Here is a 16,532-nt window from a genome sequence, read left to right as displayed (position 1 = left end):
ACATAGGCTTACCTTATTAGATTAAGTAGCTATTTGACAACACAAGGGAGTTTTGATTAAACATTTTTTCCCGTCTATAAGGGTCTTAAAGCCGAAAAGTAACCAGTCCCAGAAGTTTATAGTTGACTAAAGTTACAAAGCATAGACCACAAGTTGTTTGATTTCACCTGTTCTCAAAAACACTAAATTACAGTTATGTCAACTCTTAAATCGGGTGATGGGCTACTTCAGATTTGTGGAGAAACTCTTAAATCCTCCTTAACAGCATAACGAACGTCTGAAATCGTGGTGATCAAAGTTTCCTCCTTTCATCAGACTTGTTTCTCCGTGAATTACAGCGGTTCTGTTCATCAGACGGTTCCCCCGTAAATCAGCTGCTGAGATCATGAATCACGGCTGCTGGGGCTCAATAGACGCAGTTTCAGTGCCATAGAAGCACTTAGGCCCTCACCATAAATCCTCCTCTTAATGCCATGTCAGGACACGACAGGAGGACAAAGAGGTGTCGGATCAGAGCTCACCTCTGGAGCACTAAAACATCTGCCTGCTTCCACAAACAGCTCCATTTTTCTTGGTTTTGATTGGATTTAAGACTCATCTGGTCACACAACTAACTTTATGCCCGATCCGCAGGGGAAATAAAGACAAAAATCATGGAGTTGGTGGTAATTGGGCATAGGGTTGCCACCCGTCCCGTAAAATACGGAATTGTCCTTTATTTGAGAAAAAAAATGTTGCGTCCCGTATTGAACTAATACGGGACGCGATTTGTACCGTATTTTCATTAACTTTTACACCATATTCTAGTTGAATTATTGAAATAAATGAACCTTTACACCATATTCTAGTTGAATTATTGAAATAAATGAACCTTTACACCATATTCTAGTTGAATTATTGAAATAAATTAACTTTTACACCATATTCTAGTTGAATTATTGAAATAAATTAACTTTTACACCATATTCTAGTTGAATTATTGAAATAAATTAACTTTTACACCATATTCTAGTTGAATTATTGAAATAAGTTAACTTTTACACCATATTCTAGTTGAATTATTGAAATAAATTAACTTTTACACCATATTCTAGTTGAATTATTGAAATAAATTAACTTTTACACCATATTCTAGTTGAATTATTGAAATAAATTAACTTTTACACCATATTCTAGTTGAATTATTGAAATAAATTAACTTTTACACCATATTCTAGTTGAATTATTGAAATAAATTAACTTTTACACCATATTCTAGTTGAATTATTGAAATAAATTAACTTTTACACCATATTCTAGTTGAATTATTGAAATAAATTAACTTTTACACCATATTCTTCACCTGTATCTATATTCTACATCTGGGCTGATGTGGACGTACACAGCATAGGAGGATATTTCAGTTGCTAGTATGGTTGTCTGTCTGTACAGTCATGCAAGGTCAATGCTATTAAAGCACTTTAAACTTTAAATCAAAGCATTTAGTTTTTTCATATAAAATAAACACATTTTTATTCAGTTTAGAAGTTTTGGGGCTTTTTTTTTGGCTCCTGCGCTGCTGAAATAAGGGCGTCCCTTATTTCTATTTCTGAAAGGTGGCAACATAGGCATGGAAGCTGCTGTTTCTGTCACAATTTAGACTTAAAATCTCACAACAGTGAGCTTAATTTGACCTGGGAGCATGAGTGTCAGTGGTGGAAGAGAGAAAACAAGAGAAACTCTCACCTTCACCCCAACATCAACTCTTGAGTCTCTTTTCTTGTTTCCACTTTCATATTCTGCACCTATTCAGGCCAAAAGGGACCAGCAAAAACTTATTTTTTTTGCCTTTTTCCTAAATGGGCATCACACCCTCGAAGCAACAGATTTCTGAACGTGTGAAAATTGACTAAAGCCAGCATGTAACAAAAAGAACAGGGAAAAAAAAAAGACGTAATCACAGTGTCAGGCTGCTCTGTTGTAACATATCTCAAATCAATGGTCGAGTCAAACATGGAAAATTAGATAACATTAGGACTATTTCTTACACACAAAGTTTTCTGGGCTCCAATTATGGTCAAGTGCTTTTTTCCTGCATCTTTGTGTGGCAGAGTGAGCGAGGGCACCTGAAGGTGCTGCAAACATTGCACCTGCACCTCCTGGTGAGTTTCCATTATGCTGCTTCCTCTAAGTAGGGCTGAGCAGCAGGGGAGACAGATGGGAGGAGGGTCAGGTTACCCCTGCTGCCGGCAGAGCCAGGCCGGGGTCAGAGAGCCCATGGTAACGGCACCGTCACCAGCACGCATGCACAGACCCAACCCCAACACCCAGCACACATTTTAAATATCTAAACCCAGAGAGAAAAGTAAAACAATGTGTAGAATTTCAAAACAATTTAATGAAATGTTTCAGTTTTTCACATTTCTGATAAAGATGGACTTCGGTCATTAAAAACAGTTTGATACGTCGTCAAGTTATGATGAGATTTTCAAGCTTTTTTCCCCCGGCATTTCTTATATAAAGATTATTATACAGGCATTAATAAATTTATATTAAGACGGCAATGAGGCCTTCAAATTTGACAAAATGTACAAGGATTTTAAAAAGAAAAAAAAAAATAAACACATTAAGACTAAGACTAAGACTCATTTTTCTTCACAGATATATAAGATACACAATCTTAAGTTGGTCCAAACACCTCCAGCAACTAAGCAGCTAAAAAGAGAACACATCCCTTCGATAAACATTTTTCTTTAACCTACAATCTTCAGATGATCATCCTGGGTGGTTTTTCTTCATGTGGCTTTGGGGGAAAATAAAAACCATAGATGGGATCCAGGCCTACATACTGTATCTATACATTCTTTGAAATACAAAAGCACAAACACATGTCTGTCAAATTTTCTGCTGTACGGTTTTCCCCAGAATCTGCTTGAGGAATGAACAAACAAACGGAGAAGTGGGAGAATGAAGTGGATGGCGGAGGGACGTGGAGAGTAAGGCGTAGTAGCAGGACAGATGGGGATAGTGTTGCAGCATGGGTGGAGCCCTCAGAGGGTGCAAGTGCATTAGTGTGACTGTGTGTTGGTAGTAAGGGGGGGGGCACCTGGCTGCCGTGACAACCCGAGTAGGCAGGTTGGAGGAGAGAGTGCGTTGGCTCGGCTGTTGCCAAGAGGGTGAGTAAAAGTCTAGCTCAGGCATGCCACCTAAACCTAAGACTCCCCAGACTCCGGGCCTCGGGAGGCGATGTGGGGGAGAGGAGGATGGGAAAAGAGGAGGAGGAGTTGATGCCACTCATCTCCATGCAAAGACAATGACGGAACAACACACCGCCGTGACTCTAAATCCATCTGCCGTCTCTGTGGCAGCCACAAGACTGACGGAGATGCACGAGATTAAAAACGCCTTTCTTGTGAGACAGAAAACGAGGAGATGTGACGTCCGTAATCAAAAAACCAAACACATTTGACGATCAGGGTGCAGCAGTAATGTGGAACATCATCTTACTGTAGGAGACAGACATTACACAGGCACTGTGAGATGCACAGTAAAACACTCAGACACACACACACACGCACACACACACATTCACACACACCAGTGCATGGAGTTAAGTTTCACCTGAGGCTCTGCCGGTATTTTTCCTCATAACAGCACATGAATACTTATTACAAACACATCAGCAAAAATAATTCATCAAATAGTCCTCTCTATATACATCTAGCAAGCACACCTCAGAAAATTTAATTCAAAGCAATTTAAACCAGAGAACAAAGAACATTCAAACGAGAGTGAGTGCAAAAATGTTGGTTGGGAATGCTGGAATGTCGATGTCTCAGCTTCACAGGAAAAGGGAAACTGATAGTAGAGGAAAGAGACGGGAGGAACTTATCCAATTACCGGACATAAGCCGAAGTTAATGACATCAGAAAACAATTAAGAAATGCCGTCCTTTTTCATTCAAGCAGAGTTGCATAAATCAAATCTTGACACAATCTATTGGAATTCATTTAAAAAGGAAAACGAGAATGGTCGAAAAACAAAGAAGCAAACAAATTGCATTAAGTCCGAAATTAAAAAGACGCCATTGATTGTCCACTCCGGGTTGGAAACAATGGACGAGTGTGGGACTGGGTGCGCTGCGGGGCGTCCACGCCCAGCCGGTCTGAGCCAGAACGCTGCAGCGAAGCGAGCATCACACGTCCCTCCCGCGTCCTTGTAGAAAGACGGTCCGGAACGGAGCCCAAACCGGTGCTACGGGGCTTCAGCATCGTTCCATCACCCCCCGGAGTGGCATCCTTCACGCAGAAAGGTCGCGGCAGATATAAAAAGGCAAGACTTATTTATAAATGGATACCAATCTCTGTGCAGTTTTTTTATCGTAATGTCATTAACAACTGTGGTGTTCAGTGCTTTGTTAAGTTAAGTGTCAAAATAGTTGATAAAGAAACGGCGTGAAGCCGGCTCAATCCCTTACTTTGTAAGAACTTCGTTTTTTTCCAGCGCCTTGAGAGCGCGCTAAAAAAGTGAGAATAAAAACGACATTTACATCACAGGTTGCTTTAAGACTTCTAGGTCTAGTTTTCCTATGTCGCTTGGAAACCACCGTGATGAACAGTTTCATCTCGTGTCCTTCTATATAAACACAGTTTATCCAACTGAAATGTTGCAACAAAACCAGTGATAGCCACTTCAAATAAAATCCCAACATGCTCCAGTTAATGACACAAAATAAAATGGGACTGGGGGGGAAAAAAAGATTAAATTAAATAAAACCCCTTGCAGTCACAGCTGGGTGTGTGAGGTTCTTCGAGGAAGAAAACAAACTGAAAAAGGCTTCCCTCCCAGACGTGAGCTCAGGTGGAGGATTTGCTTATAGCGCTTGCTGATCGACGGAGTTTCCCTGAAACTCTCTGTTTTGTGGAGCGGGGCATCGTGGGAGACACCTGGTCGGCGGAGTCGGTCGTCGTCGCTGCACTTCCGCCGTCGATGCTCACGCTACCGGTGAACGATCCTGCGGCAGAGAGAGAGGAACAGCTTGTGGATATAACAATACATAAATAAATAAATTAAAAAAACTACAACTCATCTGTTGTACATCCCAGCATGCTTCGTCATGCATGTTGCTGCTCATGAGATCAAAATTACCCAGCTCAGGATTTTCATCAACAAATAAAAGAAAAAGTGATAAAACAGAAAATGTGTTAGAATTGGAATTTGATGCACTTGAGTCCATTAGAATCAAGAAAAATGACGAAGCTTTTCACACACACTTTTTCTCTCGGGCCGCTGAGCTTGTTAGAAGAGACGCTGCATTTATTTCAAGGCTTTTTCCAGATATTTATATGTAAAACGCGCGTCAACCTTCGCAGCGGAAAAAGAAAAGTATTCAGTTCTCATTGTGACGGCCGAGCGCGCTGAATGAAAATAAACATTGCTCATTATGTTCTTGTTGTGAACACTGGAGCCCTCCCATCGACAAACATTGTCCGTTTTCACAAAAAGGTCACGTCAGTCGTTACAGGATAGCAGACAGTAATATACTGGGAGGTGGGCATGAAATGTTATTGAGGACAATCAAGTGCTGTGAACGTCAGCTTCCTCGCTGTGCCCCGATCAAACCCGGCTACCCCTCCCTTCTCAGGCCCCCCATGCCTCAAAATTTAAACAACTTTTCTGCTTTGTTGGGAGGGCATCTGGTTGCCTATTTTCTTTCCTATCCTTTTATTTCCTGCCCTTTTTTTTTTTTTTTTTGTCTTTTTTCGGAGGGATCTCAAGTTGCAGCGGCTAAAAGGAACGGCAGATGGCTGGAGTAACAGACACTCAGCAGCACAGTGGACACCGGCAGCATCCAGGGCCGGAGCTCACTGGGAGGAGAGGGCTGGGCTGCAGATGAAAAACTGGGTGTGTGCATTGTGAAGGGCTGGGTGGGGACTGGTGGTCGTGGGGGGGGTGGGACGGGGGGGACTCGGGCTCTGAACGTCTGTTCTCAAATCTGCATATGAATACAAAAGAGGGACGGGCTTAGTTAAAAACAGGAGGTCTCATGGAGAGAGTGAATTCTGCATTCCTGTATTCTTCTACTCATTCCAACAGTAAATTAAATAGCAACTGTAAAGACTTTAATCAAAATAAAGCAAAGCAACTGAATAAAAGTATCATAAAGAGACAACAGTGTGGTGAAGTTCGCCCCCCTCTCATTAAAACCCGCCCAGTAGGAATGGGCGATATTTTACCGTTCACGATAAACCGTAAAAAAAATTCCTCACAATAAGAATTCGTCATCTCGTGGTAAAAAACGATAAATTCCCGTTGATGATGTTTTTGTGTAAAGCTGATTTATGGTTCTGTGTTAAATCAACGCACAAATACGTGAAGGAAGGAAGGAAGGAAGGAAGGAAGGAAGGAAGGAAGGAAGGAAGGAAGGAAGGAAGGAAGGAAGGAAGAAAACAAGGAAAGGAGGAAGGAAGGGAGAAAAGAGGAAGGAAGGAAGGAAGGAAGGAAGGAAGGAAGGAAGGGAGAAAACAAGGAAAGAAGGAAGGAAGGGAGAAAAGAGGGAGGAAGGAAGGAAGGAAGGAAGGGAGAAAACAAGGAAAGGAGGAAGGAAGGGAGTAAAGAGGAAGGAAGGAAGGAAGGAAGGGAGAAAACAAGGAAAGAAGGAAGGAAGGGAGAAAAGAGGAAGGGAAAAAGGAAGGAGAGAGCAGGAGGAAGGAAGGAAGGAAGGAAGGAAGGGAGAAAACAAGGAAAGGAGGAAGGAAGGAAGGAAGGAAGGAAATGAGCCTGAAAGAAAGAAAGAAAGAAAGAAAGAAAGAAAGAAAGAAAGAAAGAAAGAAAGAAAGAAAGAAAGAAAGAAAGAAAGAAAGAAAGAAAGAAAGAAAGAAAGAAAGAAAGAAAGAAATTCCCGTTGATGATGTTCTTGTGTAACAAACATGGCGGATCTGAGAGCGAGATAGATTTATAGTGAAAAAGGTGGAGTTGAATAGGTATTTCTTTTATCGTAATTTTTTCATTATCGGGATAAATGCCAGAAATTATCGTGATACATTTTTTAGTCCATACCGCCCATCTCTACCGCCCAGTGCAGCGTTTCATTGACTGTTTTTGCATCACTTCGGAAATTATCTTCGCTAGTTACCAGAACAGAAATGACCCAAATCGATAAGACTCCCGTGCCACCATTATCACGATACACCCCTTGCGTAGCCGTGCTTTTTTACTCAGCCAGAACTGTGACGTCGGTTTCAGATGGAAGGAAGAACGGAGAGTCGGAGAGAGAGAGAGACAGAAAGAAAACAAAGAGAGTCTTCAATTGGCCCTGCGATCCCATTGGTCCCCGCTGCAGCAGTTCAAACACGGCTTTGGATGACAAAGACGTCTTCAACTGCGGCAGGTGTTGGTCTCAGAGTCTGCCCCGGGCAAACAGGCACACTCCAACAGGAGGAAATGAAAAGGGGGGGGGTGTTTGCTGGGGGGAAAAGATAAAGAGGCGCGCCACATGCAGAAGCGAGGGCCAGAAGTGTAGCCGTATTGTTCATGCTGCTACTTAGTGCTAATTGTCGCCACCGTGCATCACTCTCAATTACCAGCCTGGCCTAAACAGTAGGACACTCCCAAATTATCAGCTTGTTGTTTTTTTTTGTTTTTTTTTTCCTTTGCCTCTGTCAGAGCTCTCAGCAAGTAAAGCTTGGTTAGTGCTGAATGAATAAAGAGGATAAAGAGGAGCCAGGATGAATGAACGAGCGAGCGAAGGGGTAGGTAAGACTGCCGGACCAAAACAAGCTTCCAGCCTGACTCGCTTACCTTCACCTCATATACCCTTTGGGCCGTTAAGAATTGTCTAATCTAAAAGTGGAGGGGAAAAAAAAACAGAGTAGAACATCACATGAGAAAGCAGAAGGCACACCAACACAAGACACCACACCGCCGCAGCAGCGCGCAACACAGCGCTGCTGAGGAACCAGACGTCAGGCCGCGCTCAGCAGCCGTGCGGCGCGCTGCCGTCAGCAGCGGTGCAAGATTAAAAGTCACAGGGTTAATTGATTTTTTTTCATGATGAGTTAATCAACAAGTGGCATTTTTCTGAAGACGCCTCCAAGGCCGCGACGTCTGATGGTGTCGGATGAAGCGGTAGGTCACAGGTTTTAAAAGCAAAACCATTTCAAAAGCCAGAGCACAAATGGTGAAAAACTTAGAAACATTTACCGCCAGTGATAAGAGTAGAGAGCTGGTTAGGGTGAAGGAGTAAAAGATGCCGGGGCACCTCAGGAGGTCATGGGAGCTTTTACAGAGTTTCATCTAGAGAGAGTACTTGTTCTCTCCGGCACAGTCCGTCATTAAAAAAGTACAGCAAATCACTAGAAAATAAAAAAACCACTAACAACTAAGCAAGCGGTGAAAGGTGTAGAGTTGCAACGATGTAGCAGGGATGATGGAGAGTTCATGTGATAGATGTAGCTCATGCAGGAAGCCATGACGTTGGACTAAGAGTGAGAGTAAACGTTCGAGATAATGGCAGCTGAGGCTGTGGATGGTAATGACGGCAAAAAAAAAAAGAAGAAAGTAAAGAGATGAAAGGGCTTTAGTTTAAAAGCCTGGCAGTGAACTGTTGACATACAGCAGGGGCGCTTTATTTAGCAATCAACACGCAGGACTGGCACTCCAATACAAGACCTGCGTCGCATTTACAAAAAAAAGGGCTAAATTAAGCTCAAACGGCTCGTTATTGATGGTGACGGGACTCACGGCGACCTGAATGAATGGGTGAATGTTAGTGGCTTGCGGCTGGGCATCATGCCTAGAGTGAAAGAAGCAGGCAGTCTTACAGTCCACTTTGGCCCAGGGGTACTCCACGTCCCAAACCATCCCCGGCCAACGCCTGCACGCTGTCGTGGGGCATGGATGACATGTTAGTGGCAGCAATGGGAGCCGGAGCAGGGCGGACAAACGGGCAGATGGATAGACAAACTCACTCTCTCACACACACGGACAATTTCAACACGTTCCTGCACAAACAAAAGGAATGATAGAGTTGCAGCACATTTAAGAAGTGTGAAATGAGGAGCAGTCAGCCAGCCATCACAGCCGCATTTAAAGCATGTTTGTGCCTGATGAGATGTGAGAGTAAGAGCAAAAAGACATTGGGACCCACTGGTTACCCCGTACGAAACCTGAACCATCACACGCCGCGCTGCTGGCTCTGAAAACAAACCAAGCTGCCTCTTTCTTACAACAAAAAGTCTTGAAAATAATGAGTTGAAAACACAGAAGTGACAACTACACCTAAAAAAAAGAGATATAGTCTCCAGAAAAGAAAACATATTTCTTAGGATTACATTTCTTGAAATGTGGCAACGCTCTGACTCAATCCTACGATACTAAACTTCAAATGAAGCTCAAATATAAGTTTTAAACAGATTGTAGATGGAAATGATCCCTTCTAACTTATTTGTCTACATTCAAATTTTAGCAGTATAAATAACAAATAGGCAGAGGTGGGTAGTAACGAGTTACATTTACTTGAGTAAGTTTTGAGAAATGTTGTACTTTTAGGAGTAGTTTTGAATCACTATACTTTTTACTTTTACTTGAGTAGATTTGTGAAGAAGAAACTGTTTCTATGAGTTCATGGGCTTGTTCTAGTTCTGGTTAAAAAAGAAAAGTATAAAGGCTTGAAATTTTGTGCTACTTGTGCTTAATTAATTTTTTTATTCTGTTAATATTTTATTCATTTTATTATTTATTAAAGTACTTGAATTTACTTTAAGATTATTTTAATTTAAGGTATTTTTAGTTTTTATTAATTTTAATTTATTTTATTGATTTAATTTGCCTGAAAATGATTATTTTGTACTTTTGTCTGTTTGAATGGTTGTGTTAAATAATAAAATAAATCAGACTTTACTCAACAGTTACTCAGTACTTGAGTAGTTTTTTCACCAAGTACTTTTTTACTTTTACTCAAGTAATTATTTGGATGACTACTTTTTACTTCTACTTGAGTCATATTATTCTGAAGTAACAGTACTTTTACTTGAATACAATTTTTGGCTACTCTACCCAGCTCTACAAATAGGGGCCATGAAATGGCAAATGAATAACATTTTTGACAACTGTTGATGATGTCCAGCTGAAGCAGCAGTAACAGTCTCCCAAATCATCCTCAAAGGCTTGTTTTGTCTCCTGACACTGTAAATCTCATTTTAAAGAATACCCACCGGTATTTAAAGAATACCCACCGCCACTCACGATGAGGAAAAGGGTCGGCTCAATATTTAGTCAACTCTTCTACAAGACGTCCTATGACGGGGCTTCATGCTGCTTAATGATATGGACCTAAGTGAGTCCTGACTTGTTCTTGAACCACCGTTTGAATGCTTGATCTTCCAGACGACGGCAAAAGAACCGTAGCTTGCAGCCCAGCATCTCTTCTCCACCTTCCTGCATCACGACTAGAGGTGGTGATTGCAGACTTAGCACGGCTCCATCTATCTTTTAGTCTAAATCTTATAGATGTTATACATCCTCCCTCGTTATCTTTCTGAACACTCAACACCTTGTACTTTTGCTCACCAGTGCCAAAAGCTGCAGGTCTGGAGCATCGGGCCACTGGAGGACAATTGGCTCCTGCTAATTTTACATTTATTCTTTCTCAGTTAAGTTATTTTTTGTGACTTTGTCAACTATTTGAAACAAAATGTGCTGGTCACATCTCAAAAAGCAAACCTTGTTGTTGCTATTTATTTGTTTTGGTCTGAAACACATTTAACATTTTGGACTTTTCTGCTAAATCTTTTATTTGGTTAATTTTACCTGTCCAATAATCTCTCTCTTTACAAATCCACACTCTACCCAATTTCACAGCTTGCGTTTCCTGCAACTACGGACCAATATTCTCACTTCTGACTCAACCGCCTGACCTCTGACCGGCCTCAAAAAATATAAACAGCCTCAGCTAACAGACGTGAAGAAACATCCCATGATTTGTCCTTTGTGCTGCTTCACTTCTAAAGAAGAGAGAGGGAGAAATATGTATGGAAATGTGAGTGATAACATCTTGCCTGACTGAATATCACACCTGCCAGTAGCTGAGCCGCACAAACACCGCCACTCGAGGGGGGCGGGAGGGAAAAAAGAGGAAAAAAAAGAAAAAGAAAAAAGCGCCACTTGCCCACAAACAACAAATATGTTCCGTACACTCTGAAGCACCTTTACAATAAATAAGCCCTGACAGATTTGAAAATGACAAGGCATCAGCAGTGTTGCATTGTGGAGTGATTTCCTTGTCAAAACAGAGCATGTGACGGGATCCAATAGAGTAGAAAAGTGCAATCTTGTATTGATTTCAGTGCTGTTTCAGATCGATCGGAGCTGGTACAAGTAGGAAGAAACAAGATAAGACACATTTTCCATTCTATTCATCGCGGGGCTGATAAGAGAGCTGCGCTGACATCTGCAAGCTATGTTTTTCAGTCAGATCTTTTAAGTTTTGAAGACTGAGCTCATGAAGTAATACACACACATTCTGCTACTGCCATTAAAAGGGCTTCTTATATTCACGGGGAAGTAATTGTGCAGACAGATGCAGGTAACCCCCCCCCACACCCAAAGTAGCGTGAGTGGGGCTTGAGGAAGTGGAGAAAGCGGAGTGGTGTTTGAAGTCAGTCGGACCGCATGAAGAGCTTGGGCCTGTTTGATATTCATCAGTGAGCGTAGGCGTTGAAGACGGGTCGGGTGGGGGATGAAGGGGTGGAGAATGTTGCGAAGGGTGCAAACAGGTGTGTTGTGAAGGAGTAAAGACTGGCGGAGACAAAGAGGTAGGAGAAGAGATGAAAACAGAAAAAACATGAGAGGACAATGCTCAAAAGTAACGAGGCAGCAGGAAGAGATGGAGCGGTGGAGAGAAAGCGGAGGAGGAGGACAGAAGGGCAGTGTGGATGTGTTTTTTTTTTTCTTTCTTTTTTCTCACCTGTCCCGCTCACTGGATAGCCGGGGGAGGGGGAGAAGACCTGCGACGCGAAATCTTCAAAGGTCATCACTTCTCGGTGGTTCTGAACAATGGCCTCTAAATAGAGCGCCCGCTCCTCGTAGCTGGGTTGGACTTGTTAAGGGAGAAAACACAATGTGAAGGAGAAGAAAACAAGGCTGCAGAGGAACCCTTCACTTGCAATTTATATGAATACACTTGAAATGGTTTTAAAAGGTCACAAAAAGCATAACATTACACGGAGCAGAATCCAACAGTTAAATGTTTTGATTGTTGCATTAGCCACATAGACAGTACTTCTCTTTTTTTCTTTTAAACACTGGAATAATCAACCATGCCGCATAACCGCAAGTGAGAATGCTGTCTCCAAAATAATCGTAAAAAACACAAACACATCAGGAGTGGCGTGATGCTCGGAGCCCGTTCCCCCCTCCCTTTACCCCCTAATGCTTCTCCTGCTACAGGACCTCCCTCCCCGACGGGCTGCCAGCCCTGCGCCCGAGCCATCAGGGGGAAAATTGGAGCCATTTGAAATTGTGAGTGACAAGCGAGTGACCGGGGCCGGGGCTGCCAGCTTGCAGGATGGATCACTGGATTTGAAATGCGGAAGCACCAACAAATAAATAGATAAATAAGCCTGTAAAACGGCTGCTGGGTGATGGTGGAAAACATTCTCATGGTCATTATCATATCATTATCATGGATATATCCTGCTATGTCTGTTGTGGAATGGAGGCTAATGCTGGATAAAACGTGGTGCAGGGAACCATTAGAGTAGCAAGTACTTTTTGAAGGCATAATGATTGTAAATGCACCGAGTGCATGTGCATATATAAGAATGACTATTTACCTCATAAAAATATTAACTCCCAAACACTGGGCTCTAATTATCGCATGCTGAACCCTCCTTGTCCTCTCATTATGATTGCTGGGCTGCACCGGTGCCGGTGCCAAAGATGGAGCAGGTTCAGCCGAGATAGGCGGGACTGGGCTAAAAGGCACCGGTCTGGGTTAGATAGATAGGACAAGACAGCGGATGGGCAAGGAGCCCGCTGTGGGCACATGCCACAGCAGGGGCCAAGGCAGCCGTGACCAACGGCTTTGAGGGGAACCATGGCAAAGCAGGGATGACGAGCACCTGTGCTGGAAAGCACCAGAGACAGTCGGGGGAACAGACTGGGATGAACAGAGGGTACGATGAAACAAAGAACATCTCCCTGGGAAAATGTTTTTCTTTTTTAGATCTTTTACTATATATAAAAAGTTAAGGCAAATATTAAAAGTCAACTTATTTCATGGATTTTTTTTGCCATTTAGGTGAATAATGATTTTATTCGGTTCCCCTTGCTAGTACCAAGCAGACCAAGGACCAAATAGGTCTTTAGAGTTGCCTTGATTATAATCCACAACGTGCTGCAAACATTCCTGAATAAAACTGCTCCATACTTACAGGACCGTCTCAGAAAATTAGAATATTGTGATAAAGTCCTTTATTTTCTGTAATGCAAAAATGTCATACATTCTGGATTCATTACAAATCAACTGAAATATTGCAAGCCTTTTATTATTTTAATATTGCTGATCATGGCTTACAGCTTAAGAAAACTCAAATATCCTATCTAAAAAAATTAGAATATTCTGGGAATCTTAATCTTAAACTGTAAACCACAATCAGCAATATTATAATAATAAAAGTCTTGCAATATTTCAGTTGATTTGTAATGAATCCAGAATGTATGACATTTTTTTTTTTTTTTTTTTTTTTTTAAATTGCATTACAGAAAATAAAAGGACTTTATCACAATATTCAAATTTTCTGAGACAGTCCTGTACATGGTTTAAACATTTGAGGCCGATTTGTCACAATAGAAATCACGAATCATCAGACGAAGCAAAGTTTTTCACATTTTCTATTGTGCCACGTTGAGCGATTTTTCTCAGAATCCGTTGCTGCTGCTGTCCGTGTGTCTTACTAGTGCTTTTCTTAATCATTTTCAACCAGTCTGACCATTCTTCTCTGATCCTTGGCATCAATAAGCCTTCTCTTTCAGGTTATTCTCTGTAAACCGAGGTTGTGAATGGGGAATAGCAGTAGATCAGACATTTCAGACATACCCAGAGCACTCTGTCTGTCACCAGCAACCATGCTAGGTTAAAAGGTCACTTAAATCCCCTTTCCTCCTCACGCTGATTCTCCGTTTGAACGTCAAGATGACCATGGCTCCGTACCTAAATGCATTCAGCTGCTGCCATGTGACTGGGAGGCGAGAGGTTTGCGTAAGCGAGCAGTTGACCAAAATACAGGGGCTTGGTTGCATTGAGGGACGTGGCAGCCATGTTCGTAGCTACTTAAGCACAACAACAGGTAGGGTGAAGAAGAGTTGTGAAAAGACAAAAAAAAAAAAAATCAAGAACCATGGAAAGAAAAGGGATGAATTTTTAACTGATACACGTGACAAGTTGTCAATAAAAGCAAGAAAGCATTATTTGGAAGAGATGAAGCTTACGAGTGGTTAGGAATCATGTGAAAGTGGTCTGGTGAGCCCAGCAGGTACATGTGTAATTTACAGATGGATGGGAGAATTCTTCAAAATCACAGCTAAAATTGAGAGAAATCTTAAGAATACCCCATTATATTAGCTAAATAAGCACGTGTTAAAAATAAAACTGAATAGCAGTGTGGTATTATCTACAAATCGTCATGCATAAACGGCCTTACGTAAACGGGGTAAACAAATACAGTGGAAATTCAGTGCATCGCTTCCCATGTTTAGGTTTAAATGCGTGAGGGAGGACAAGCTTTTCCCAGAGTGCAATGCAGCGTGACGACATGATCCCAAACCCTAAATCTAGGGCTGGGCGATATATCGAGGTTTTAAATATATATTGATATATTTTCAAACGCGATATGGTACTACACAATATCTTTTATATCGATTTAAAAAAAAAAAAAATTTAATTTGTTTTTTTGTTTTTATGATTTTGATATAGCTTATTTTGTGACAAATTGACTTGAATGTTTTATTTGAGATTTGCACAAATGTTTTGTTATTTGCACAACTGTCAACCTCAGTGGAAAAGTCTGCCTGTTACTGTCTACATTGTATTAATTGCACAGTGTATTTTAATTTAAATGTTATGCAGGAAAGGGATATTTGTTTTATTTTATTCAAGAAGCATTTTTATTCTATATATGCAGGCAGTTTATTTTTGTTTCATTTGTTTTATACATTTTGATATTGTGCAGACCTCTGTTAATAAATGTACCTGTGTGACATTTGGCACGAGGCATTGTATTAAAACTGACTGTTTTTTTAAGGGTTTGCCTCAGAAAAAAATGAAGCTAACAGAGATGCTATGCTATAATGCTTTGGGGGAAACCCCAATTATGGCACAGAAAAAATATCGATATATATCGAGTATCGCCATTCAGCTAGAAAATATCGAGATATGACTTTTGGTCCATATCGGCCAGCCCTACCTAAATCTAATGGAGTGGCTGGTGACGGTATTATTCAGACACTTGTTACGATGTCATACCAATAAATCCATATGAGGAAAAAGTGACACTTCACACTTCAAATGTAAAGACAAAAGGTACTACAGCTGCCAATAATGCACTGTCACTTCTTCCACACAGTAGTGTTGCAGCATAAGCACATAAAGGCACTTCCTAACGCAACAGTTTTCACTGTTCAGTTGGTGGAAACGGGGTCGGAAATTGAGTAGGCATCCCGAGCTTTGCTGCCATGGTAACCTGGGTCACAGCTCTGTCTGGTGGGTCATATCGGGGATTTACAGGATGATGAATAGAGGGAAAGGTTGTTTGTTAAAAAAATAAATAAAAAAAATAACAAAATGTCATCAGAGAGGTGATAAGTGAAAGGAAAAAGAAAATAAAAGAAGGTATGACTTGATGAAAAGACATGAGAGAACTTAGGGGGGAAGCCGATTAATGAAAAACAAAGACGGATGGGTGCAGAAAGAGTCTCAGCACAGCATGGGTCAACAGAGCCATATGGTGGTCCATTATCAGAGATGCAGATGACTGTGGGCCTGTTATTGAGATTCCTAAAGCAAATATTGACTCCAGCTGGAGCAGCCACTCTCTGACTCTGATACACGCTGCTCCTCCACTACTTCCTTCCGCTGCCCTCTATCTAAGTTAGACAAATGGATTATGGTGGGTGAGAACAAAAAAAAAAAAAAAAAAAACCTTGAAAGAAAGAACAAAATGGAGATAATGTAGAATTCAAGAGGCAAGAGGCGAGACAAAAAATGTGGTGCAGCGGCAGAAAAAGATGGATAGCGAGTAGTGAGGGAGACTAATAAAAGGTACTTTGGGGATGGGTGAAAGCAAGAGCCACGCTCAGCTCACTTAAGTGAATGTACTATAATATCTGTGGGGGGAAAAAAAATTAATTACCAAGCTATGGGCACAGCTTGTTCCCCTGCATGTACGTGGACGCTGCTACTTCCATGCAGTAACTTAATCAAGGGACACATCCAGAACAGTGACGCAAAGACTATGCCCATGTCGTGGACACCAACCCAGCTGATGCTGACCTAC

The 16,532-nt window shown here is 41.5% G+C and overlaps 1 protein-coding gene across 8 annotated transcripts in view; it reads right to left on the bottom strand.

The window, feature by feature from the left end:
- Nucleotides 1–2,357: 2,357 nt before the first annotated feature.
- The window catches only part of ralgapa2 (Ral GTPase activating protein catalytic subunit alpha 2), a 120,743-nt gene continuing 106,568 nt past the window's right edge, over nucleotides 2,358–16,532 (bottom strand). For 3 of the 8 annotated variants that reach the window (XM_061744157.1, XM_061744163.1, XM_061744158.1), the window contains 2 exons: nucleotides 11,945–12,066; nucleotides 8,425–8,861 (listed from right to left, as the gene is read on the bottom strand). In XM_061744157.1, coding sequence (XP_061600141.1) covers nucleotides 8,617–8,861; nucleotides 11,945–12,066 — 367 coding nt within the window. In that variant the 3' untranslated portion in view covers nucleotides 8,425–8,616. Of the gene's footprint in view, nucleotides 4,994–7,779; nucleotides 7,822–8,424; nucleotides 8,862–11,944; nucleotides 12,067–16,532 lie in introns of those variants that run through there. The other 5 variants (XM_061744159.1, XM_061744160.1, XM_061744161.1 and 2 more) reach the window with 3 other exon arrangements.

Source organism: Cololabis saira, chromosome 16 (assembly GCF_033807715.1).
Source record: "Cololabis saira isolate AMF1-May2022 chromosome 16, fColSai1.1, whole genome shotgun sequence".
In the NCBI taxonomy this organism is placed as follows: Eukaryota; Metazoa; Chordata; class Actinopteri; order Beloniformes; family Belonidae; genus Cololabis; species Cololabis saira.
The sequence above is the reverse complement of the archived record's forward strand: the minus strand, read 5'-3'. Positions and strand labels throughout refer to the sequence as shown.